This window comes from Pyxicephalus adspersus, chromosome 2 (genome assembly GCF_032062135.1).
Source record: "Pyxicephalus adspersus chromosome 2, UCB_Pads_2.0, whole genome shotgun sequence".
NCBI classification, from domain to species: domain Eukaryota; kingdom Metazoa; phylum Chordata; class Amphibia; order Anura; family Pyxicephalidae; genus Pyxicephalus; species Pyxicephalus adspersus.
Window position 1 is genome coordinate 23,280,372 of NC_092859.1, and position 24,165 is coordinate 23,304,536.

Below are 24,165 nucleotides of genomic sequence, written 5' to 3' on the forward strand. Positions count from 1 at the left end.
GCAAAACAGCAGTGACACAGACAAATAAGATTCTGGCAGGGGTTCTATCCACCACCTCCTTCTGCTAAAGAATTAAATTGAAACTGAAGCTCTTACCACATAGGCAGAGTTACTGACTCCTGGGGGCCTCTTGTAGGTTCCGTCACTATCTGTTGCAATTAAGCGATCTCGATCAGCGTCTGGGGGGCTGGAGGAGCCCTGCTGCCGCCTCCGCTGCTTTGGTGAGCGTCGTGCCCGAGAGCTAAATGTGAGAAAGTTTTATCAATTTTAATCAAACATTAAGTGAAATATTTACATTTACAATCAAACTTTAGTAACTACAGTCTAAAAAAATCTTAACAAGAATTAAAAAATAAAGTACATCATCTTGTGGAATCTGAATAAAAACTTTGTTTCTAATAAATGTCATGTGATCACTTAGAAAGAATGTGATGACAGCTGGCATTGTGATGAGGTCATGTGATCATTAAGAGCCAATGTAGTGAAAGCTGGCAGTATTAAAATGTCATGTGTTCACAGACAATGTAGAAAGAGAAGGAAATGTCATGCAATAAACGGTAAACGGTAAAGCTGTTTGATGATCTGTTACCTCTTCCGTGGCTCTATGAACACAGTGGGAACGCCTATCACTGGATCCAGAATTTTATCAAATTGCATCTGTGCCCTCCTGTACATGCGCTGCCGCTCCTTGGTGTCCGTCATTCCCACAACATCCACTAGGGGAAACTCATAGTGTCCTTTGCGCTTGGCTCGAAGTCGTATCTTATTGCGATGGTGTTCTATCTCTGACTTGTGACGCAGTGTTGTCTGAATCTACAACAGACATGGAAACCAAGTTAATACAATAATCCAAGACAGAATATACATATACCGGTATTTATATATATATATATATATATATATATATATATATATATATACATACAGTAACAATTTAGGACAAAAATGTAATTAACATATAACATAATACTTTTACTTTCACATGCAAAGCATTATAAAAACTGTTTTTGTTAAAAGTCAAAAATAGTAAACATTTGCAAACTTGTTTTCAGTTTTGCAAAAAACTGATTTTTTAGCAGATAAAAGTATTGCATTGTGAAAAACAATATCCTAAAGTTTTCATTTTTTGCAGGTTGTTTTAAAACTTCTTGGAGTTCACAGTACCTGCCCTAACACCCGCCCAATATTGTTTCAATCTGCTTTTCACTCCTAAAGGAAATAGTTGTTTTTGTGCAGGCATTGTTCAGTGCATCCAGAGATGTTTCTATCATGTAAATCCTGGTCTGGGCATCTGCGACAAAAGGTACTCTGTTCCACTTAATGAGCCTGATTTATTAAAACTCTCCTGGCTGAAGAGGATACATTTTCATCAGTGAAGCTGGGTGATCCAGCAATCCTGGAATGCATTTCTTAAAAAAATGTTTTCAATCTTGGATGAGATCCATTCCAGCTTTGCTGGATCACCCAGGTTCAGTGATGAATGTGTATCCTCTCCAGCCTTGGAGACCTTTATTAAATCAGGCCCACTGAGAGAGGACTGAGGAAATGCCTCCTTCTGCTTGTAGCAGACTGATGGCATCATCTTGCAAAGTCATTGTCTGAAGGTAAAAAAACGCTTTTTCATGATTTGGTAATAACAATGTATCTATAACTTCTGAGCCATCCCAACATAACACAGAATCAAGATTTTAAAAATTGCATGTTATATTTGTTTGTGAATCATTTATTGGTAAAGTAATGATTAGCATGTAATATATATATCATGAAATTTACCACTGTAAAAAACTGAAGGATAGACTACTGCATTGATTCTGAGGTTTCCTGATAAAAGTAAGACCCACCTCTCTATTGATCTTATTGGCCTCCACCTCTCGCTCGGCCACAGACAGTCCATGCATGGGTGGAGTGGCCATGGGCTGCATGGCAATGAGTTGAATTTTGCTGGGAAGACGGCGGCTGGCCTCGGAAGAACGCGACATCCTATCGACGTGTTCAAATATAGAAGCTGAGGAATGCTGCTCCACCCCGCTGCCCAAAACTGGCAACTCTGAGAAAAGGGAAGACAGCAAATATTAATGTCATTATATATGATCTTCCTCAGTCTAATTTAAATGCCATCATGGCCCCTCAAATAAATCATTATTCGAACACCAATCAAAATTGAGAATAAGATGCAGGATAAAATTGCAATAAGATACAGGAAGCACAGCACAGATTTTGTTCATCCAGATCCTGCTGCAATGCTGCAACACAACTCAGAGAGAGATTGCCCCCCACTAACAGAATTTATTGATCCTTTAAAAAAATGAAATTTAAATAAAGTGCAAAATACATTTTGAGTAGGATTATTCTAACAATGACAATACAAAAAGTAATTCAGAACCAATTCATCAGTGGCAGTCTTGGAACATATCTTAGATATATGGACTCACCTCCTTTAGCTTTTGGTCGCTGTGGAGTTTCACGTGGAGGAGCTGAAGGCCGTAGGGATTCATCCTCACCTGATTCCCTTCCGCTCGATGGTTCACTAGCAGTGGATCCTGCATCGGAGGGGGTAACCCTACTGCTGAAAACAGGCAAAAACTGTTCAGAAGATATCCATAGAGAGTGTTTAACAGACTTATAAAATGAGGCTTATTAAATATGTCTGCAGCAATTAAACAGATGCTATTCTCCCTGTATATCCTTAGAGGCTCATTGATTTTATTTTTTCTCTAATTTCCACTCCGTGGGTGGCTCAGTTCCTGACAATGGCAGATAAATTTCAGAATCAGATTCAAAATATATTTTCCACATTGTTGCTATCACTCACCTGCCACGGTGGCGCCCAATCTTGTTGAGCTTAGAAGATTTGGACTTAGGAGTGGGGATGTCCCCATTTTCGGAGGGGGTGGAGTCCTTCAGGGGTCCGTGTAACACAGGCAGTGGAGGCTCATGTACTATGAGAACTTCATCTTTGTTGTGTTGGCCCAGGTGCTGCTTGGCAAAGTCAAAGCCCTTGACATTGGGTGCCTGGAGCTAGAGAACAGAGCACATGTTTGTATGTTGTGTATACAAAGTATCATTGCTATGCAGAATATTATACAGACTGGAATCTGAAAAGAAGTACTAAAAGCTATCAACCAATAAAAAAGTCTGTGCTCAATCAGAAGCATTTACAATGGAAGATGATGTGTAAAATATAATTTTACACAATCTTCCACTTATTTTATTTAAAATATTTGACTACATTTTAAAATTGTGTTAGTTTGGATTCAGAATGTGTAGAGGATTTTAGAATTTTGCCAATGAAAATATTTAAAGGCTTTCAAAACACATACTTGACTTGACATAAGTTTTAAGTCACCAAAAGTCATTTCATAAAGCTACGAAGAATTCTATTCTTCCTCAATCTAACTTGAGAACAAAAAGGTAAATTCTAGCACACAATATCTGGCCAAAAGATGGTGCAGCTTTTGGGAGACTTCACCTTCTGTCTCTGCTGTAAATTGCTCATTGTATCCGGCTGAAAGTCCAGTTTGTCGGTCCGGCAGAGTTTCCAATAGAGGATGACTATGATGATCGTCACCACCAATACTGGCACAGCCACCCCAACAATGATCCACAGGTTCTGTGCCTGCCGGTCCGTCTCTGAAGGTTGGTTTATTGCTGCAGAAAAACAAAATTACAACTTAACCAGTCTCCTAACACCCTGGTATTTATTGAGTATTTCCCCTCCACTAATACTTACAGATATACATACATTGATTACTGATCCACCACATTTCTCATCTAAGACAAACATCACCATATATACAACTTAGTGATCCCGCAACCGCTTCCTACCTTATATGTGGCTTTTTTATTAACCTATTACTTCTACCCCAATTTCCTCAAGTCCTAGCTTTGTATGTTTTCTTGCATTAGTTTTTTCAATGGTTCCAATGCACCAAGCACTGAAAACCATACAGTCGAATAAAAAAGTCTACCATAAAGTCTAATAAAAGTCATAAAGTCATAAAGTCTAATAAAAATACTAACATGGCTATATGGATGAATGTGCCACTTACGCTGTGCCACCACGCCCTGCAGCCGATATCCAAGGATGATGGCCGCTCGCTGGATGTTCACCTCATTTATCAAGCTAGAAGCCTTATCAGCAGCTAGCCGTCCTCCATACTGATCCTCAATAAAATAGATCAGCTCAACAGGATCATCCAAACCTTCCAGTCGGGAAATATTCACCACCTGCAGGGACACAATAGGTAAGTACCACTTCAGTTGTCTGCCAGGCTTTGTAGAGGAAGCTATGCAAAAATAATTCTTTATGAAGGTCCCTCATTTTCAGAGTGCCCTCTAACTGACCGGCTTATGAAAATGCTAAATTTTGCGGGTTCAATACAGACTGACCACGGAGACATTGATCCAGAACAAGCTTGTGGATCAGAAATTTTGGATTGTTCCAAGAATTGTTATCCATCTACTTGTTCTAAAAGTGAGACACAAAGTACTGAAGTCATCAGACAGCATAAATACCAGGTAACGTTTATTCCAAAAGGGGACATCTGCACCGACAGCCTCCAATCTTCCTCAGGGAACATTTCCTTTTAATTAAACCCAAATCTTTTCAATTAATCTGACAGTACATACAACCGCTTCCCACGAGGTGGCAGCACAGTTCAGTTTTAAGTTTGTGAATGTGATTGGTGCAACAAAAGTCAAACAATAAAGGTCGTAAAATTTCTTGCTAAATGCAGAATGGCTGCCCTCATCAACGCCATAGGTAATAGTTAACTAAAATGTCCCTTTTTTTTTTTTTTTAACTACGGTTCTACTTTTACCTTCTCTGTAAAAGTTGTCACAGTGTTCTGCACCTGGGTCAGGTGACCAGACTTTATTTTCCTCCGTCTCACCTGTACAGTGTTGCTCCCAGCATAGCTGGCTCTCTTCCAGCGCCGTTTCTGTAATGTGGCTTCACTGATGAGTTGAGCCAGCTTCCTTTCCATTTCCATCTGAAAGGCCTCATCCTTCAACTGTTGCTCCTGGACGCCAAGCAGGACTGCCGAAGACAAATGGGAAGAAGAGATTTCATATGTAGAAATCATATTCTGCAAAATGCTAAACTGCAACTACAGGTATAGATTGGTCAGGAAAATCAGGAGGAAATTACTGAAATGTAAATGCCCAATGTAGATGATGGGAAATCTTTCCGACGGCGACACAGACAAATATATTATATATAAATTCCTTTTTTCTAGCATTTGTTTTAGCAAAAAGTTTTCAATGCTCTATGAGTCTTCTTAAACCAGTGACTCCTATTAGCCCTATTGCCTCAGGAACCAGTAATGCGAGGAAATATCCCATTGATACCAACATAAATAAAAAAAACTACAAAAAATATATTTCAACTTGAGTTAGGCTTTAAGGAACGGGAAGTGGTTTTTAGAACGGTTTGATTCTAAGCCTAAATGAAGCCCAAATTTTATCTGGTTTCAGAAAGAGTAAGGATTAGTATTATTTCTGCCTTTAATCTCCTGGGAAGATCTTCCCCCCTTCCTAATTTAGTGACATTTATACAAGAAATAGGGGAGCGGCCATCTCCGGCAAGGTACAGACAGCAATAAAAACATTGTTTTAACCCTTCCCAATTTATCCCAAACTAAATAAAAGCTTGGGATTAGACATTGAATTCCAACTAATATCTGCTGCATTGGTAGCAGGAGAGATTTATTTTTTCTTTGTTCAAGTCCTTGTGTAACTTTTTTTTTTAAGGTAACTTATCCGAACACATTACTATACACAGAGTATGGATATAATAATAATTACCTGTGCGCAGCCACGAATCCTTCAAGTGTGGAGACGTGTTGAGTTGAGGATATTGAGAGGCTGAAACATAAAGACACCACAAATGTCACAATATCTCCAAAACTGGAATTAAACTAATACATTCCCATCAATTTTGCTACAATACTATATACTATACTAGTAATGATTTTTATGACAAGATGATCATAAAAAAATTACAATATTAATAAAGATTCTGTTTATGCCATATACATAGCCAGCATGATACACCCAGTTGGAGCAATGACATATTCTAAACTAATATTCAAATCGCCATCACCTTATTCTAATAATGCTATTAAATATATCCCTTATATCTTTATCTTAATATATCAAAATCCCTTAGTTTTTTACTGGAGAAATCAGTTGTTTTGCCAATTCTTGTAAGGTCAAATTCTGACATTAAAGACATTAATGGGTTCGTTGGGTGCTTGCCCCATTTGTTTCTGGCACACTACAGGGAAATACACGTTATTTATTACATGTGCTGTAGCATACTAGGAGCAGCTGTGTTTGTTTGGTCTATGTACAGTTGTTGGAGTGGCATTCACAATACAAACACACATACATTGCATATTGTAACTTCTAACTTTGTATGCATTGTAAATGCCATTACTGGCACCAACAAATGCGGCCAAAAATTGAATGAATACATTTTTTACCTTTGCTTTGTTGTATAGTTTTACAGCCAACATTATTGTTTTTTTTCTGCATAAACATTATCAATTTGTGCAGAGGATTGTAAGGATCAGTTTGCAAAGGTGATCATATGCGATTAATTGGGATAATTTGAAACTGATGACAATTGTGAGGTTCTACAAATTGTTTACTGAAATCTGAGCCATTTGACATGATTATAAATGAAAAATTTAAGAAATACTTTAAATACTGTTTGTTTATTTAAAACAATGACTTATCCTGACCAATGGTATATATTTTTAACAAAAGGAAATGATTGCGGAATAAATTAGTAAATGCAGTGAATTCTATACTAGTTAATGAGTTCCACTGTAGATTGATTGGTCATTTATATAAGGATCTACTCTATAATGTAAAAAGAACCATTTATATGGAACATCATCAACTCATGGAAAGTGTTCCCAGGAACAAAAAAAGTATAAGAGGTACAGGATCTGTTCTCTCTTCTCCACTGACCCTCTGTGGATTTGTCCACTGGAGATGGAGAATGTGGGAAAGTTTGTGACTCAGGAATCTCCTTTGTTCTGACTCTGTATTATTCAGGGGGGCTCAGGAAGGCAGGAGACAGGGGGCTTTGTCTGTATAAACAGCTACTGAATACACAGTGACATCATTCTCCAGAGACAGGGGAGGACATGAGACCGCCAGCCTGTGCTCACCAAATTATTACATCACCAGGAGATTAGCACGAGTGCAGGTCATTGTGTCCAGGATACATTGGGAAAAAGGCCATGAGACCTTCTATGAACACTAAAATCATTTGCAAATTAAAAACACCATTAACTGAAACTTTCATGAATTTCCAATACGCTGCTTCAAAATCTCAGAATTTCCACCTGCTGCATTTTTTACTTTAGCTGCCCACACCATAGAGCTTTACTCCTCCTGCTGAATTCTTGGCAGGTAGTATGTTACGACTCATTCCCTTTCAGGAAAAGAATTAAGGAAATTTAAACTCGTCAGTACATTATAAAAAATTCTGGAGGTAGAAGGCTCATCTCAATTCTCAAATTTGGCTCTGTTTTGCAGTAGTGTAATTGGATATATATAGGTTGCAATTGATTACACTGCTAAAGCATTCACAATGGGAACTTGCTATCTGTCACAGGTAAAATATGACAATCTTTATAAATCAATGTTTTAAATAAAATATAAACCAACTTTAAGCTTCATCTAGATCAGGGGTTACCTACTGTAGGTATTCTTTGGAAGTATGGGAACCAACTATTAGAGGTGTGATGATGATTGGTATGAAGAATGAAAGAATAAACAGGACTTTCAGCATTACTGAAGCTATGATTATTGTGGAGAAGTAGACTTGATGTGTCAGGTCCCATGGGAGTACCACTTATCATATATGGGTCCCTATTACACATTCTAAGTGAACAAAAACAACCATAAAAATGTCTAGTGGTGGCTAGTCTGTGTTATTTTTATAAAAACAATTTTGGCAAAAGTCTAAAATTATTTTTTTTATGTTTTAGCTAACCCTAGTTAAAATAAATCAGAGCTAATGACATCTTAAGAATTTATACTTGTGCATGATACAGTGCTGTATACCACCCGGCACTTTTCTGTAACCACCCAGCTGTTTTTGGGTAATTACTGAAAAGTTGAGTCACAATACAGGGGCCATCACCCTCCCACAGCTTCTTTCCACCAGGCTTAAAACATTTCTGGGGAGAACACTAATACTACGTCTTAGGATGATGGTGATTTTGACAGTCTGGTGATAGGGGTGTGGGGACAATACTGTATTAAAATTCATTGGGGATTTATAATGGAAAAAAAAAAGTTAGGAACCCGATTAAACAATTACAGGTATAAACCCATGTCTAATCCAGCTGTTGTCAACCTGTGAGGTACAAAAAACCTCAAAGGCGTCTGTGGACATCATTAAAGGTCAGAGATGGGGATGTGCTACAGAGATGGTTGGACAGGAACCATGCTGTAAGAAACATATGGGGGACATGTTCTTGAGGATAGGTAGAGAAATTTGTGGATAATTAACAACATTTCAGAAAAACTAATTTATTTAATGGAAGGTAAAGGAGGAGCTGTCCCTAAGGTGAGCTTAGTAGGTGGTAATTTAGGTGTTTTAGATATAGAACAAATGCTGTGGTCAGAGATGGGGCTGAAATTTAGATTTATTCAACCCAAATAATTGCTATTAAGGCCTGATCAAATATTACAAAAGTTGAGGCAGATAAGTTATTAGATATTGGATACAATCACCCTATCATCACTGAATAGGGAAACTAATAAAGTGGTGATCAATAAAGGGTTATTTTAAACATTAAGGATTTTCAATATTACTCTACATTCCTAACTTACACTTTTTTGGCACTGGAGCAGGTCATTTACAACCCACAACAAACCAGGTTAATTTTAAATCCCCCAATGCATTCACTTGAAATTTTTCCAAAAATGTCTTCAGAGTAAGAAGTCAACCCCAGTACTGCCCCCCTGGGATGTTGGAACCTAAAGCACAAGCACATATGAGCAGAGCCATGACTTCATACTCACGTTCTGCAATCTGTTTCACAGGAAAGCCCAGAAAGAAGCTGAACTCCACCAGACTCAGGTTCCTCAGCTGATCGCTGATCTCAGAGCCATTCAGGAATCCATTGCGATCTTGGACAGTGTAAGTGATGGTGATTGGAGCCTTCCAGGTGATCACCCGGGGCAGGCTGGCTGTAATGTTGACTATCTGTAGGATGAAAAAAACAAAAGTAGATTTCTCACCAGAAGTGATACATTCTCTGACAAGTCCTCAAAGGTACAATCTGTTACCTGAACGGTGACATTTTTCCTCTCCTGGTGCAGTCGGCGCACCTCATACAGTGCTAGGCTTAGCCCTTTCTGAATCTGTTCGCTGAATGGGCAGAGTCTGATATCCACGGTTTGTGGCACAAACTGCAGGACTGCAGGGAAAGTGACAAAGACAATAAATTGAAGGTGATCCATACTGTATTGTCCCTAAACACAACACAGATTGTTTACTAGTCACATAGTCAGAGCTGGAAATATTTGGTCAGGGTGCCCCCACATCAAATTAGGAAACTTTTAATTATGAACAGGATTTCCTAACACACATTCTGTCATACTGGGCCAACCCTAATCCACTGTACTGTATCTTTGGGTTTAATATCCTAGTACGGCATGAATGCTAGGACTACAGCATTAACTCTTACATCCTCGCTGCACACCTAAACAATAACAATTAAAGCAACAACAACCTGCTGATGACTGATTGTAATCCAGAAGTTGCAATGAGCATGTCTTACCTGTCTGAATGTGGAATCTTTGGTCCAGTCCAAGAAGTGCGGTCTGCAGGGACACAATAGGAGGAGCCGGTCCAATTACAAGGCCGCTCCTGCTCAAAACATTAACAACGGCAATGGCTGTGTACACAAAGGGTCCAGAAGTCGCCATGAAAGAGTAGCTCTCTGACAATGTATAGACCTAAAAAATGAAATAGCAAAAGATTTAGATGGTTTCATCCTTAATCTACATTATTAATTGGTACACAACATAAAAAATAATGTATTATGAATTACAGAAAAAATGTTAATGTAAAATAAATATATAACTAGAGGTCAGGAAGTGTACCAGTGGTACAGAAACTACAAAACTGCAAGATTTTTGTGTGTTGTCAACCTCAGAATGCTCTGCAGTGGTATGATAAAGGATCAATAGAATGCATGCATTACTGCATCAGTCTATTGGCGCATATATATCAGGGTTCTCCCCAGGCCCTTTTCGCTGGGTGCACCACCCGGGATTTTTCAGCACCCACCCGGCTGTTTTTGGGTGGTTACTAAAGGTTTTTGGTCACAATACAGGGGCTGCCACCCACCTACAATTTCTTCCCACAGGGCCTAAAAAAAAATTTCTGGGTTGAGCACTATATATATATATATATATATATATATATATATATATATATATATACACATATATACAGTAAATGGCTCATTTGTATTATATAATTGCTTTCACGTTTTGCCTTTTTTTCACGTCAGCCTTAAGTTAGGAGTGTTGGTTTGTTTATCCAAGTTCTGCATCACTAGGAGCTATATTTGTCTCCTTATAACAACCGAGTGTCCCTTTGCTTCTAAAGTGAAAACCTTGGGGATAGTATTCAGCACAGAGTGACATGAGGATCAGTGGTGGCAGTCAGTAGACACGCAATGTGCACAGGGCTACCTCAGTGTAGTGGGAAGAATTTTTGTGCCCATTTGTGTGCACCTATTGTTTAACCCTGATCTTGCCAGATTCCCCCCCCAAGGTTATATGTACAAGATTTGAAAGCCTATCCAGGAAAAATTTATTCTTTCAAGTTAGGTGAAGCCATGTGTCAGTGTAAACCTCCTGGTATTTTATTTTTATTATTTTTTAGTTTAGGAAAGACCATACGTTTTATTCTCAATCAGTAGTCCCTTCCTATTCTGAAAATAAGATTTTTACTATTGTTATAAGGAGGAATTATTTACAGTGGGAGCAAATAGGCAGAGGAATGATTTACTGTATGAAATAGCAATGGGAAAAAAACATCATGGAATTTTTAGCTGGATTTCTGACCACCCAAATTATTCAGTGATAATACTAAACATATAGATGCCTATTCTATTCAACAATTCTCATTTCTGGATGGAGTGGCCCATTAATTCTGCACTGAAATGGTTTCCGCTGTGTGTGCGATGTTTTCCTTTCTGCTCACATCTTTTAGTACCAATCCATGAACGCACAGACAATCTCAGCTTTATATCTCAGTATCTATATTTATCCTCTTCATCAATAATTTAGGGGGGATCTTCTGAGGTCGGATAAGTGGGGAATCGCACAATCATGTCAACTAAATTATTCGTGTTTGACAAAAAAAAAACAGAAAATATTTCTCTTAGAATTTCTGGAGCCCGAGGCACCCTTCTTTTTCATCAGAATACAGATGTGAATGTACTCTCTAGTTACATTGATGATCTGGAGCAAATGCAGCATTTCACTTTGTATACCGAGTTCAAGGTAAAAATGAAAAAAAAGAGTTGTTATGGGTGGGGGTGCATTGGCAAGGGGGGTATCTAAAATAAAGGGGAATCTGATTTGTCATTTGCACACAAGGACATAAAAAGTTTCCCCTAGGAATGCATACAGGCAAGTCACAAAACTGGAATATATTATCTTAGAATAATTGGGATGTTCCTTACTCAAGCTTTGAAGAATCCACATCCAATTTTTTTTTAGGAGCCTATTTTAAAAAAGTGGTAAATGTGACATTCACCAAATATTCAAACAGATTGGTTAATCATCATCTGCAATATAAAACCCCATACACCAGGAAGACTCGCAGCATGTCACATTCAGTGTTGTATAAATAGGATTTAGGGTTTATAAATATTAAGGAATGTTTATAGCCATTCAGGTTTTTTTGCTGTCTGTATCGGTGGGTCGGGGGGTGGTCTGTAAAGTTCAGGCTTTTACCGCTTCAACCATTCCATGCAAAACTAAAGTCTGGCTTAAGAAGAATTACATGGATGGAATTGTACAATAAATTTTAGATCTACCAACAAATATGTAGTACAAGGGCCTGTCTATAGCTTTGATGATTTTGATTGTACAAAGATAACGTGCACGATGACTGCAATATACAAAACTTTTCTATGTAGTTTTGGAGTAGGGAAGGATCATTCCTCTAAACCATTTATTTATTTATTTTTGCTTCCTGGGTCCCGTAAGATAATTTCCATTCATTTCCTGTTCTGGGGATCTACACCTTTTTTTCCAAAAGGGAATGAAAAGATTTGGTTTAAAACGCACTTTAACGACAAGAGCCAATAACAGCATAAGAAAAAAAAATCCTGCTTGTATTAGCTGTTCTGTAACTGTACCATAAAACAAAACTATTCAAACGTCTGATCTGCAACAAGTGCTTCCTTTCCTGTATTTTCTACCCTGCAGCATCTGGCACAGTCCATGAATGAGATCCTTGTTCCTAAACAAGCACCAAACCAAGCTGGCATCAGCTTGCCAAGACAGTGCAGTGTGCCAAAGGGGCAGATGTGAAAACCAAACGCACCTTCCAGACCTAATAAGCACCACTAATGTCATAGGAGAAGGTGAAAAAAATGGTCAGCAGGTGGAGAGGTGAAACTGCACAGTTTAAATTGGTTCCAGCAAAACACTTTGGTCTGGAAATAAGTAGAAGCAAAGAATTCGGGCAAAGCTCCCTGAATGCAAACAAAGTCCTAAATTGTGCATTGACTTCAGGGAATGTGATACTTTTATTAGGCATACATGAAAGTGATTGCTCCAGACAGGCCTTGTATGCAAATATTGCCTGTTCCTGTCTGGACTTAGATGTCTATACCCATAAAAAGTCCATCTTGAAGCTACATTTTTTAGCTGCTATTCCCCTTTTGCAGCAATACTTCAAACCAGTTGTCCCCTGTAGTATCTGTTCTCTTTCACAAGAGGTCCTTAGTCTTCTCGGTTGAATGACACTCAACATCATTTGTAAGACATACAGTAAATGCAGGGCATCATGGACTTGCCTCCTTATAGGCTGTCTACCACTCACAGAAAACTGCAATAGACTGCAGCTTTAATGCCACCAGGACCAGCCCAAAGATACACATATAACTTTATTAGGTATTAAATACATACTGCTTGCTGAGCCTTAGAGGGAAAAATTGAGTCGGTAGTTTGCTTTTAAGTGAGCATGCCAAACCTTTAGACTTGAATAACCAACCATGCCTTGGATCAGATGGGCACAGAAGGAGGCTTCTGTTAATAAAGTCAAAGTGAGCACCATGCAGTGACTCTTACTATGTGGTGACGGGTCCACTTTACCATCTCAAGCAATCAAAGCTGCATGCTCCCACTTTAACAATGAATTGTTAAAACAATACTTATCATTTTTTTAAAGTGAAACATGAGAATCATAGGTGTGAAACACTGGACTAAGTGCTAGAATGAAAAAAAATAAATAAATTATATATATATATATATATATATATATATATATATAAACACACCTTACATAAAGAATACAGTCAGAAGAAAAATGTAAGATGCAGAGACAGATTGATTAGAGAACAAATGAAGTGGAAACTATATCTCCTCCTAATCTGACAGCATGATGGCCTCTTTATCACCCCAACACCATCACCTGTGCTGTGAATTCACAGTTTATAAAATAGAATCCCTTTTTTACTGACACTTCAGCCAATTAATTAGCTGCAAATAGAGGCAGTAAGTGGGATGAATCTAGCGACATGACGCAGGTTATGCATGTGACAACATATCCATATACAGAGTCGTGTATAGTGAATCTCTGTCTTTAAAAGAACTATGACATTTTTATGGGAAACTTTGTGTTCAGCATGTATAAATAAAAATTACCAATATTTTGAAATATCTCCACTGGGAATGAATAGACTCCCTGAGCAAAGAAACTGCCCATATGACTTTGTAAAAGTCCCTTTAGAAAACCAAATTTACTACTAAGAAATATATTTATGTTCTGGTTCTGACATTGGATAAGGAGAACTCTATGGTGAAGGTGCTCTTACCTCAATTTCTACAGGACGGCTAAAGTCTACAGTTAGCAATTCCTTGATGGTTTCAGTAATGTTCTGTACATTGGATCCTCTTGAAAGAACTGGAAATTAAAATTCAATTATTAACAAATCATTTTATTTTTTCATGTTTTAGCTAGGCCATGTGCATTGTGCCAAGTATGATTGCTTAAGAAAGTGGCAATACAGAAGGAAAGAGGCAAGACTTATCAGGATGGGGACTTTTTACTCATCTTTTAACACCCCAATGACACCTTCACTTTTTTTTTTTGCTGTGTTTACTATATGTAATGGTCAGCAGCTGCGCTATGAAGCTGACATACCTATGGTGTTGTATATACTTGCAATCATTTTACTTCAAAAGAAATAAGTAACTGCCCACTAAGACCTAGTATGAATAAGCAGATCTATTCTGTGCTTGATCAACTGATCAGACTGTTTTTTTTGATTGGCAGGTCAATAGGTCGGAGGTCCCAAAATATGGCTCATGTGTGGATAATATATTCTACTATTCTGAACATATTTTCTATTTAGAAAGTAATCATAATTCTTATATGAAATAGAATTATTACATCACTTGTACATTGATTGATATTCACCAACATTTATGATTGCTTCACCTCCAAAGAAAATTCAGATTGTTCCTAAAACTCAAAAGGACATTCAACCCCATATAGATACTCTAATCAGTAGCTAGATTTTTCTAAACGTAGCAGCTCAATTTTTAACTGACAGATTCCCACATTCCCACTGATCCTGCTGCAGCAATAATTTTAGGATTTGTTCAAACTACTGTCATGTCCAAGCACTCTGCTACATTTCCGAAAACCTGCATGGTTTGCAATTGTCCCATACTCCTCAACATACAACTACAACACTTTGTATCAAAATGTAATTGCCCCGCAGAAGCATTTTACTGTTACTAAAAATTACAAGTAAAATTTGCAAACATTTCTACAATTCATAGAATCCCTATAAAGTATAAACTGCAATTTAGGTCCTTTTTATACTAATAAAAAAACACCCCCTCCCCTCACTTTCTTCTACTGGCTACAGCACAAAAGTAAACCTGGAAATATGCGTGTCATGACCACCTACCAGCAGTAACCAAGTATGGTTCAGGGTTGGAGACATCACACACCCGGGAAGGCTTTGTAGTAGTTGGAGAAGATGTGGCTGTGAGTCCAGAGGGAGATGTGATCGGCACAGAGGTTGTACTCGTGGTGGTAGTTTTAGTTTCGGTGGTGCTTGTTGTGGATGCCTGGGTGGTAGAAGTGGTTGTATCATGTTCAGTTTGAGTAAAAGTTGTTGAGGTGGTAGTTGCTGGAGTAGAAGTTGTGGGTAATACAGTGTTCAGCTCAGTGGGAGATGAAGAAAGACTGCTGCTTGGAATTTGTGGAGTAACTGGAGTGGACATCAGACCTGCACTCATCTGTGTACTCAGCGTGGAGCTTGTTGTAAAAAGAGGGTTCATGGATGACTGAGAGTTTGGTGAGTTTATTGTAGTTTCCTGGGTTATAGCAAACAGCAAGCTTGACGTTGTTATCAAGCTTAGGGTGGGCAGTAAACTTACATCAGTTGGCTGGCTTAGTTCTCGTGATCCACTGAGTGTTGGTGATATTAAAAAGTTGCTTGGGACTACTGAAGTGTAGGCCTCCAACGTTTCCATTGCTGACAAAGAAATGGAAGCAGGAAGTTCTGTTGTCAGAGGAACCGAGAAAAATGAAGAGGTTTGAAGAGTCTCTTCAATCAAAGCACTGCTGGTGTAATCTGAATCAAAGTAGGAGGTGAACAAGGCCAGTGTGGTGGAATCCAATGCAGAGGATGAAGGCAGCACAAAAGAGGTAGCACCAGAGAAAGTTGAGGTATAGAAAATGCCCGATTCAAACGCAATGCTTGGGGTCACTTCCCACATCTCAGAGGACTCTAACAAAACATTTGAACTGCTCTCTGTCCAGTCAGCACTGGACAACGGGGTGAAGGAAACAACAGATGTTGGATTAACAGTTGGCCAAAGAGTGGTCTCCATGTTGATGGTGTCTGTGAATAGTGAAACTGGTGTCTCCATATCAAAGGACGTTTCCAATATTGCAAGCTTAGAAGACGAGTCCTGAGTTACAACAGCTGACACGTCACTGGATACCAAGGAGATTGATAAGGAAATTTCTTCTGGAAATGTAGAAAACAAATTACTTGTTTCATAAGTGGGAACTACTGAGAGAAAACTGGTGGAGACAGAAATATTCTCTGGCTCATCTAAAGGTAAAAGAGTCTGGCTGAAATACATGACAGATTCAGTTGGAACAAAGGCAGGGGCCTCCACTGTATTTATTGGTATAAAAAGAGAACTGTCGAGGAATGGTGTTGATTCAGATATTGCTACAATAGTAAGGGGTGTCTCATAGTCAACACTAGACACAGAAGATAGAAACAGTTCAGTGATAGAAGGCATTAAAATTGTAGATTCCGCCATAGAAAATAGGTGTGTCTCCAGATCTTGGGTTTCTGATGAAAACATGGTAGCTACTGGCTCTGGGACAGTAAAAATGGAGTCCACAAGACTTGTAAAATCCATGGATGATTCCAAAACATTAGTATAAGATGAAGAAACTGGAACTACTGTAACTGAAGGGAAAACAGACTCAACTACTTCAGCAGTAGATTCAACTAAATGCGGAAAATCGGACACTACACTAGTTTCAATAATTCCCTCGGTTGACCTTGGGCTGATGGTAATGGTTTCTAGATAATCCTCTGACCACCACTGAGTGTATGTGAAACTGGATGACACAGTATAAGAAGGCAAAAACGTCTGCTCATAGTGAGATACAAAAGCAGGTATTGGACTTGTAGCCAAAATGTCAGCACTTTTGTTACTTTCCAAAAGAAGACTCTGGGAGACCTCTGGAAATGGACTCAGTGGCCATTCATACGTTGCAGAGGTATCTGGTAGAGAAGTCATTAGCACGTCCATGCTAGGGCTGGTGGTAAAATCTTGTGCAAGCCCTATGTCTGAAAAGATTTTGCTTTGCAAAATATTTTTGGTTGAAATGATGGGGACTTCATCTGAATCGGTCAAGCTTGGCAGGTTTACACTACTCTCTAAATAGTTGGGGGTATTTAAAGACAACAAAGGTGTGCTAGAAACCACAGGTGTTTCTTCTAACATGGAGTCAAAATTAGTCAAAGTGTAGAGTTCTCTGGATAATAAATTCTCCAAGACAAAACTTTCCCCTGCAAAACCAGAGGTGGAAATGTCTGCAAGCGTTTTTGGCAACGGAAGAGTTTCAGTACTCCAAGATGTTTGTGAGATACTACTAAAAAACTCCTCTGAAGGATTCAACACATACTGATCAGAAACTGTTGGAATCGGAAAACTCTGACTAGTTTCTAGGAGCACAAATGGTGTTGGTTGATTGCTTATCGATTCCATGGTTCCAGAGCTTAAATAAATGATGTCCGATCCTTCAGATGGTGTCACTGAGTAATAAAAAGCTTGAGAAGCTTCCAGTGATGTGGATGGCTGAGCACTCATGGTTGGAATTATTAAAAAATCATCTTGCAGGACAGCCTCGCTGGAAAGCGGCCAGATGGATTCCACAGGTGCCATACTGCCTATCGACTCTGAAAGCTCAGTAGCAATTGTTTCAGGGGTGATGGGTTTCTCCAGGTAAACATTGTGTGAAGATACTGCAACAACTTCTTCCAAGATTGAGGCATTTTGGCTTACTTCTAAAGTTTTGTTATGTTGTAAAAACAAGGGACCAAAATGGACAACTGCAAGAAAAAAAATATATTATTTAAAATGTGAACATTTTATTTCAAGCACAAACAAAAATGCTCATGAGACCCCACTAAGGCAATTTAACTTGCTTCTGATAAACCTGATTTTAAAGCGGAACTTAACCTCCTTTACCCACCAGTCCCTTCCTACAATGAAGACCTAACTGATCCAAAAAATTTTAAAAGTGGAACCTCTGTCAGTTTTTTTCACTATGGCAAAGATCTCCCTTCATATTCAGTCTGTAGACACAGAAGGAGATGAGAGAAAGTGTGTACTGAAATACTCATTGTCACCAGGGATTCCATCTTAGATTACAAAATTCACTGCACAAATGCTTCTCCTCCATAATACGTCTATTGTATTTCTGTTCTAGCATTACACAGTTTATGTTTGTCATGAACACTGCACACATATGGCAGGTAATGAAGCAAAACACAGGGGTAGCCTAAGTAAAGCTAAATGTCAAGAAAATAATACTAAATTTTGAGCCCCGGGAGATTTTTACCATAATGTGCAAGTCTGATGATACATGAACAAGTCTGAATTACATGAACATTACAGCAGACTTACCTACTAAAAGGAACCCCTCTAGCACTCTGATGTCTGCCCTCCCCTGCATTGTCCCCACACCTGGGGTAGCCAACATTGGGTCCCTATGCAAAACTGACTTGGGGCACCTGTGGGGACGCCTGTTGGCTGAGGAGGGTCCTGGGCCCTTTTAGTTCCGTTGTTGGTAAATGCTGTAGAGTAACACCTTTTATAGCTCTTAGGGACTCCATTGGTAAAATCTTTTTGTGAAGTTGTCTGTGCCCATTATTAGGGTTTCCCACCACTCTAGGCCTAGGTTCCTAGGAATGCACAACTTATCTGTCCAATATGAAGGATTTCCACCATCCCATTGATCAGATCTGTGCACCTGCTATACCCCATTATGAAGTGTTCCTGACATACCTCCCTGTAGATTTTCTGAATCTCCAGACCTTTGGTCCCCATTATGAGGGGTCCCCATCATCTCTTCACAAAAATACTATAATGTTTATTTGCCACAGTGACATATCACCTAATATAGAATATATTTGATATAGCTGATAATAAATCAGCCACAGAAGTCACAGGAGAGGAATATTGGAATTTTGCTTTTCCAGGTAAGTTGAATACACAAAACGCCTTCAAGTGTACCTAACAAGCATACACACCATGGTGTTCATTTTATCTGAGAGTCTATATTCAGCACATCCATTTTCCAAGAGCAGTGACCTCATGACCACAAGGCACAGATGTCAGTGAATCAATTAACTGGTTGAAATCCAAATTTTTTTCCCATTTAACAAATTAGTGAGTTCTACATTTGTAGATGTGTGCTGTAGAAATTGCCGTACAGTGATGAAGGTACAGGGCATGTGCTTTTATCTGCTAGAAGACATTCTCCTTCTGTAAAAGAGCAGGCAGTGACTGATGAGCGTCTGAAGTCAATAGCAGTAAAGGGGGGTGTGTGCGCTCATTGAAATTCAGTCCGCAGTCTCAGAGTAATCGCATCGGCCTCTGGAGGCTTGGCTCTAATGCCTGAGACAAGCCGCACTGTAGAGAGAGAGCAACGCCACACCTTGTGCGTAGGCAATGCCGGCTCTCCGTCACCAAACAGAGCGTATATTGCTCTATAGGTAATGTCCAAATGCTGGGGGCATTTATAAAACCTGTCAGGCTGATAATGGGCACTCCATGTTTGTTTGGGGCATTTATTTTTAAACCTGTTACCTTTATGAACCCATTGCATCTAGTAATCACAGATGGTATTTGGCCTGAACCAGCCGAAGGGCAAGAGCCAAGCAATAATTACCACTTGAAATGATCCGTGGGAAAGGTGGTTAGTCTGTACAGGGTTACGCAGAAGAAAATCCAGACAATGGCCATTTTGTGCTTGGGAGAACTCTGTAGGATCAGAACAGCCTGTCTATAGAGCGTGCTGGGTTTGGTTTACAAGCAGTGACAGGTGGCAGGTGAGAGGATTTCACTCTGCAATCCGATTTCTTATTCTTTCAGGAGCACAATAGCTCTCCATGATGAAGAGGAGGAGGAGGAGGAGGGGATTCACATGGTTCATCGGGCCCTGTGTGCTTAGAAGCCTAAAGTAACGTTAACCCGCAGAGAAAAAGGCAGCTGAAGTTCTTCTACATGGTGGTGAGGACAGGAGAATAATTTGGAGGAATCTGACTGAGAAGCTGCTCAGTCAGATTGCAGCTACAATTTTTCACATGGCACCCAAGCTGTTGGTAGCAAGCACACAATGTAGATGCCCTTGGTGTAGGGTTCTCCTCGAATTTTTAATATTTAGGTAATTGAAAAAATAAGTCGAGAGCAGGAGGCTTTTCAAACCTTTGCGATCTGAGGCTTCTCATGGATCATCTCCAAATGCAACCAAAATTCTATAAGTCAAAGATTCTCAACTAGGGTTCCTCTAGAGCAGGGGTTGCCAACCGGTGGTCCACAGCTCTGGCAGGTGCGCCTCCAAGAGGGAGGGCACACTGGTCAGAACCGCAGACCCTGTCCCCCATACGGATCGCAGGCTCAGAGAGGTGTCTCTAGATACAACCGTGAGTCTGAAAAGGTTGGCGACCACTGCTCTAGAGGTTGGGGTTCCTTGAGCAATTTGTGCCTCTTAGGTTTTAGGTTATATGTGACACCAATTATCTTTTTTGGCTATCTGTAACACTAATATACTCTGACCAATAGATATAGTAATTATAGCAGAGGTTTTCTGAGAACAAGAAAATTGTTTTCATGTTATAAGGGTTGAGAAAGGCTGCTTCATAGCGATCTACAATATAGGAGAATAAAAGAGACACCTGGTTGCCATGGATACCAAGGATGCTGTTGTCATGAGGCCTAGTAAAAAGAATCCCCTCCTGATAAGTTAGAAACTTTGGTACAGACTGTATGAATTGTTCCAAAAAAGGTCTCACATAGTACTAATGGAGGAAGGGGAAATAAAAGTTTAGCCCCAAGCAACAGATTCCATTAGACAGGAAATGACAAAAAATATGTAACTGGTTGCTAAAGGCAGAAAGAGTACTTTGTCATTTAAAATTTATATAACTATGGGTGAATAACAAGAATATGGCCATTGTTATAGGAGAATTAAAAGAAACAACCATAGTCATTGCAATGAAAGGATGAAAAACCCATGTCTGTTGCTATGATGAAAAAAAATACAATATGGTGGCTCAGTGGTTAGCACTCTGGCCTTTGCAGCTTTATGTCCAGGTTCTAATTTCTGCCAGGACTCTATTTGCATGGAGTTTGCAGGTTTCAGGTACGCCTTCCCCCTCCCATGTTTCCTCCAGGTACTCCACTTTCCTCCCACATTCCAAAAACATGCAGTTAGGTTAATTGCCTTCCCCCTAAAACTGACCTTAGACTGTGGTAATGACATATGACCATGGTTAGATAAGTTGGTTAGGTTAGGTAAACTCCTTTGAAGGACAGCAAGTGACATGGCTTTGGACTGTAAAGCCCTGAGTAATATGTCAGCGCTATTTAAATACTGTGTAATACTAATATTAAAAAAAAATTCATAAGGACTAAATAAAAAAAAAAAAAAGACACATTTACACCATTCTGTATATACAGTAAACTACAAATCCCAGCTTGCCCGCTATACAGAGGAGGTGTTTGTTTTGACATTTTTTTTTACTTACTAAAAAGTGTTTCTTTTTCCACCAAAAAAATTATGATAATTAGAGCAACCAAGTCAGACCTAATTGTTTATTTTCAGTGAATAACTTTCTGTAAGTGATAGAGTTTATATTATTCAGTCATTTGTGTATTGTCACCATTTCATACACCGAATTTCATCATCGCAGCTTTTATAAATAGAGAAGAAAACCTTGGTGCTGACAATGGGTGAAATATGAACGGCTGTGACATGAGTATTGTTTATCAGTTTTTTGGGACAGAGGCCCAAGAACTGGGGGAGATCAGAAAATCCTGAGTTCTAAAGCAACCAACGGCTGAGGATGTCTGACATTATAACCTATTATTTCTCTATCGTTTATAAAAAAGCTGTCAGGTCTGATTCCTGCTCCTGGCTATGAAACAGTTAACATTGAGATGTATGGAGATGGAATTTGAAGATGGAGAAAGAGAAGGAGGGGGTGATTCCTAATTCCATTCACAGACACTTGACTGCAGTGCAGACACTCTTTCTGCTGCACCTGTCAGCCATATTAACTCCCAGAATCCTTGTTTTTTCACAGCTCCTCCATCTCCAGCATACCCAATGTCACTTCCAGATACAGAGCCTGCTACTTCCCAGCCTGGCAAAGTATTTCTTGCAAGTATGAGATTTCTTGAATATTTATGGTAATCAAAAAAGCAAAAAATGTATTCAGGATACAATCCTGCTACAAGGAATAGCACACAAGGCTACATGCACACCCTCCATATCTTTAATTGTTAAAGTTTACACATGCAGACCTATCTATACCTGTGCATTTTAATGCACATAGAAAGATTAGCCATTGTGCTTACTAACATCTGCACAAAATGCATGAGCCTAAAAAGTTTATTTTTTGGTATTTTTGTTCATTGTTGTGCATTAAACAATCTATGAAGATGGCAGCAAATTAAAAAGTGCACACCTTAGGAATGAACCAAAGCAGCATGAAGCTGAAACTTTTACACCTGCCTGCCCCTACACAAGGGAGGATGGACTTGAAGGATGATTTTTCTTTGCCTGTTGAAACCCTTATCAATATCAAAAATTGTTGGGGAAGGAAGGCTGGAAAAGCTGCTACCTTGCCTAAAGAACTATCCTACTAATTCTGGAAATAGTATCTTGATACACAAATTGCAGCAACAAAGAGACAAGCGCAGAACATTGCATCCTATCCCTTCCATTCCATTTTTGCCCTAGGAGATAATTTTTAGATACATACCGGTAGCTAGAATTCAAAGTTTAATTGGCCACGTGAACTGGTATTCCCATTGGATGATTTGCCCTTTTGTTTCTGTTTAAGTTACAACTGCAAAGTTTTGAATTGCTCAACAATTTCTGTCCAAAAGATAATGGTCAAAAGGACAAATAGAGAAGGTTCTTCTCTCCAGTGACAAAGAGACACACATCATTTTATATTTTCCCCAGACAAACTGCAGGAAACATACATTTCTAATTTAAAATCGAAAGGGATAAAAAAAGGGATTAAAAAGGTCCTGCTGGACCTGGTCCTGAGAGTAATGTTGGGTCTCTCTAATGGCTACATGCAGCCTAGTAATTATGTTACCATTACAAGGTATAATTGGGCTTGTAAATCCATTTGGCACACAAAGTGGATTTATATAATATATGGCTATAAAAGATTATATTTCAATTAATGTTTTGGTGGCCCAAGATGTAATCAATAAAGCTCACTTGCCCTTCCATCCTAAAGAGATCATCACACTAACAAAACACACTGCTGCAGAATGTGATAGGTCCCTTAGATATCAACACCATGACACTACCTATGATTGGAGATCAAATTATACCTAAGAAAAAAAAATGTATTTATTGCAAAAATAAAAAAAGTGTGTTTGTCTGAGCACAATGTTATTTTACCATCTACTTTTTACAATTACTGGTAAAAATATCAGATATACCTGTAGTTTGTTCCAAATTTACACAGGTGCAACATCAGCAGCTTTATTACATCATTACCCTTATTCCAACATAAATAGGGTTAGAGCTTAAATATGATCTGAGCCTGATTACGTCACCCTTGCCAGCCTGCACTCACTAGATATAGAATGTTCCGAATAAACTTGCCTGCAGCCTGCGTACAACGTCTCATCCAGTTTGTAAGAAGAATCACAGAGCGGATAAAATAATTCTGCTCTGTAGGTCAGAAGATTCCCTGGAGCCATAACGCTTGTGTATTCGGCATCGTCTCACGTGTACCAAGAGCAGAAATTCCAGTCCACTGTCCATATTCTGGCCAGAGAATTCAGAGTCCCCTCGATAAATTATTTATTTACAGTAAATAAATTAGATAGAAACCTGTCCAGAATCTAACACATCTTTGCCCCAAACCATACAACTGCACCTTTTGTGCATGCAGAAAATAAATCTCAGTATCTGACCCTATTCTCCATGTATGAAGTCTACACAGTACCACGTCACGTGTCCTGTACCGGGGGTTAATTTCAGTATCTGTTCTTCTTCCGTATGTATGGACTCTGCACAGTATTACTTCTCTTGTCCTGTATGCTGGGTGTAATTATCAGTATCTGTTCTTCTTCTGTATGTAT

General features: G+C 39.0%; 1 protein-coding gene across 2 annotated transcripts in view; it reads right to left on the reverse strand.

Moving 5' to 3' along the window:
• Positions 1 to 24,165, reverse strand: part of KIAA1549 (KIAA1549 ortholog) — a 50,614-nt gene that overhangs the window by 7,499 nt on the left and 18,950 nt on the right. The window contains exons 2-15 of one of the 2 annotated variants that reach the window (XM_072399947.1): positions 15,198 to 17,876; positions 14,094 to 14,182; positions 9,810 to 9,987; positions 9,316 to 9,446; positions 9,049 to 9,232; positions 5,806 to 5,865; positions 4,893 to 5,038; positions 4,050 to 4,227; positions 3,470 to 3,648; positions 2,813 to 3,018; positions 2,433 to 2,563; positions 1,842 to 2,047; positions 590 to 813; positions 97 to 241 (exon numbers count right to left, since the gene is read on the reverse strand). In XM_072399947.1, coding sequence (XP_072256048.1) covers positions 97 to 241; positions 590 to 813; positions 1,842 to 2,047; positions 2,433 to 2,563; positions 2,813 to 3,018; positions 3,470 to 3,648; positions 4,050 to 4,227; positions 4,893 to 5,038; positions 5,806 to 5,865; positions 9,049 to 9,232; positions 9,316 to 9,446; positions 9,810 to 9,987; positions 14,094 to 14,182; positions 15,198 to 17,876 — 4,736 coding nt within the window. Of the gene's footprint in view, positions 1 to 96; positions 242 to 589; positions 814 to 1,841; positions 2,048 to 2,432; positions 2,567 to 2,812; positions 3,019 to 3,469; positions 3,649 to 4,049; positions 4,228 to 4,892; positions 5,039 to 5,805; positions 5,866 to 9,048; positions 9,233 to 9,315; positions 9,447 to 9,809; positions 9,988 to 14,093; positions 14,183 to 15,197; positions 17,877 to 24,165 lie in introns of both variants that reach the window. The other variant, XM_072399946.1, reaches the window with a different exon arrangement.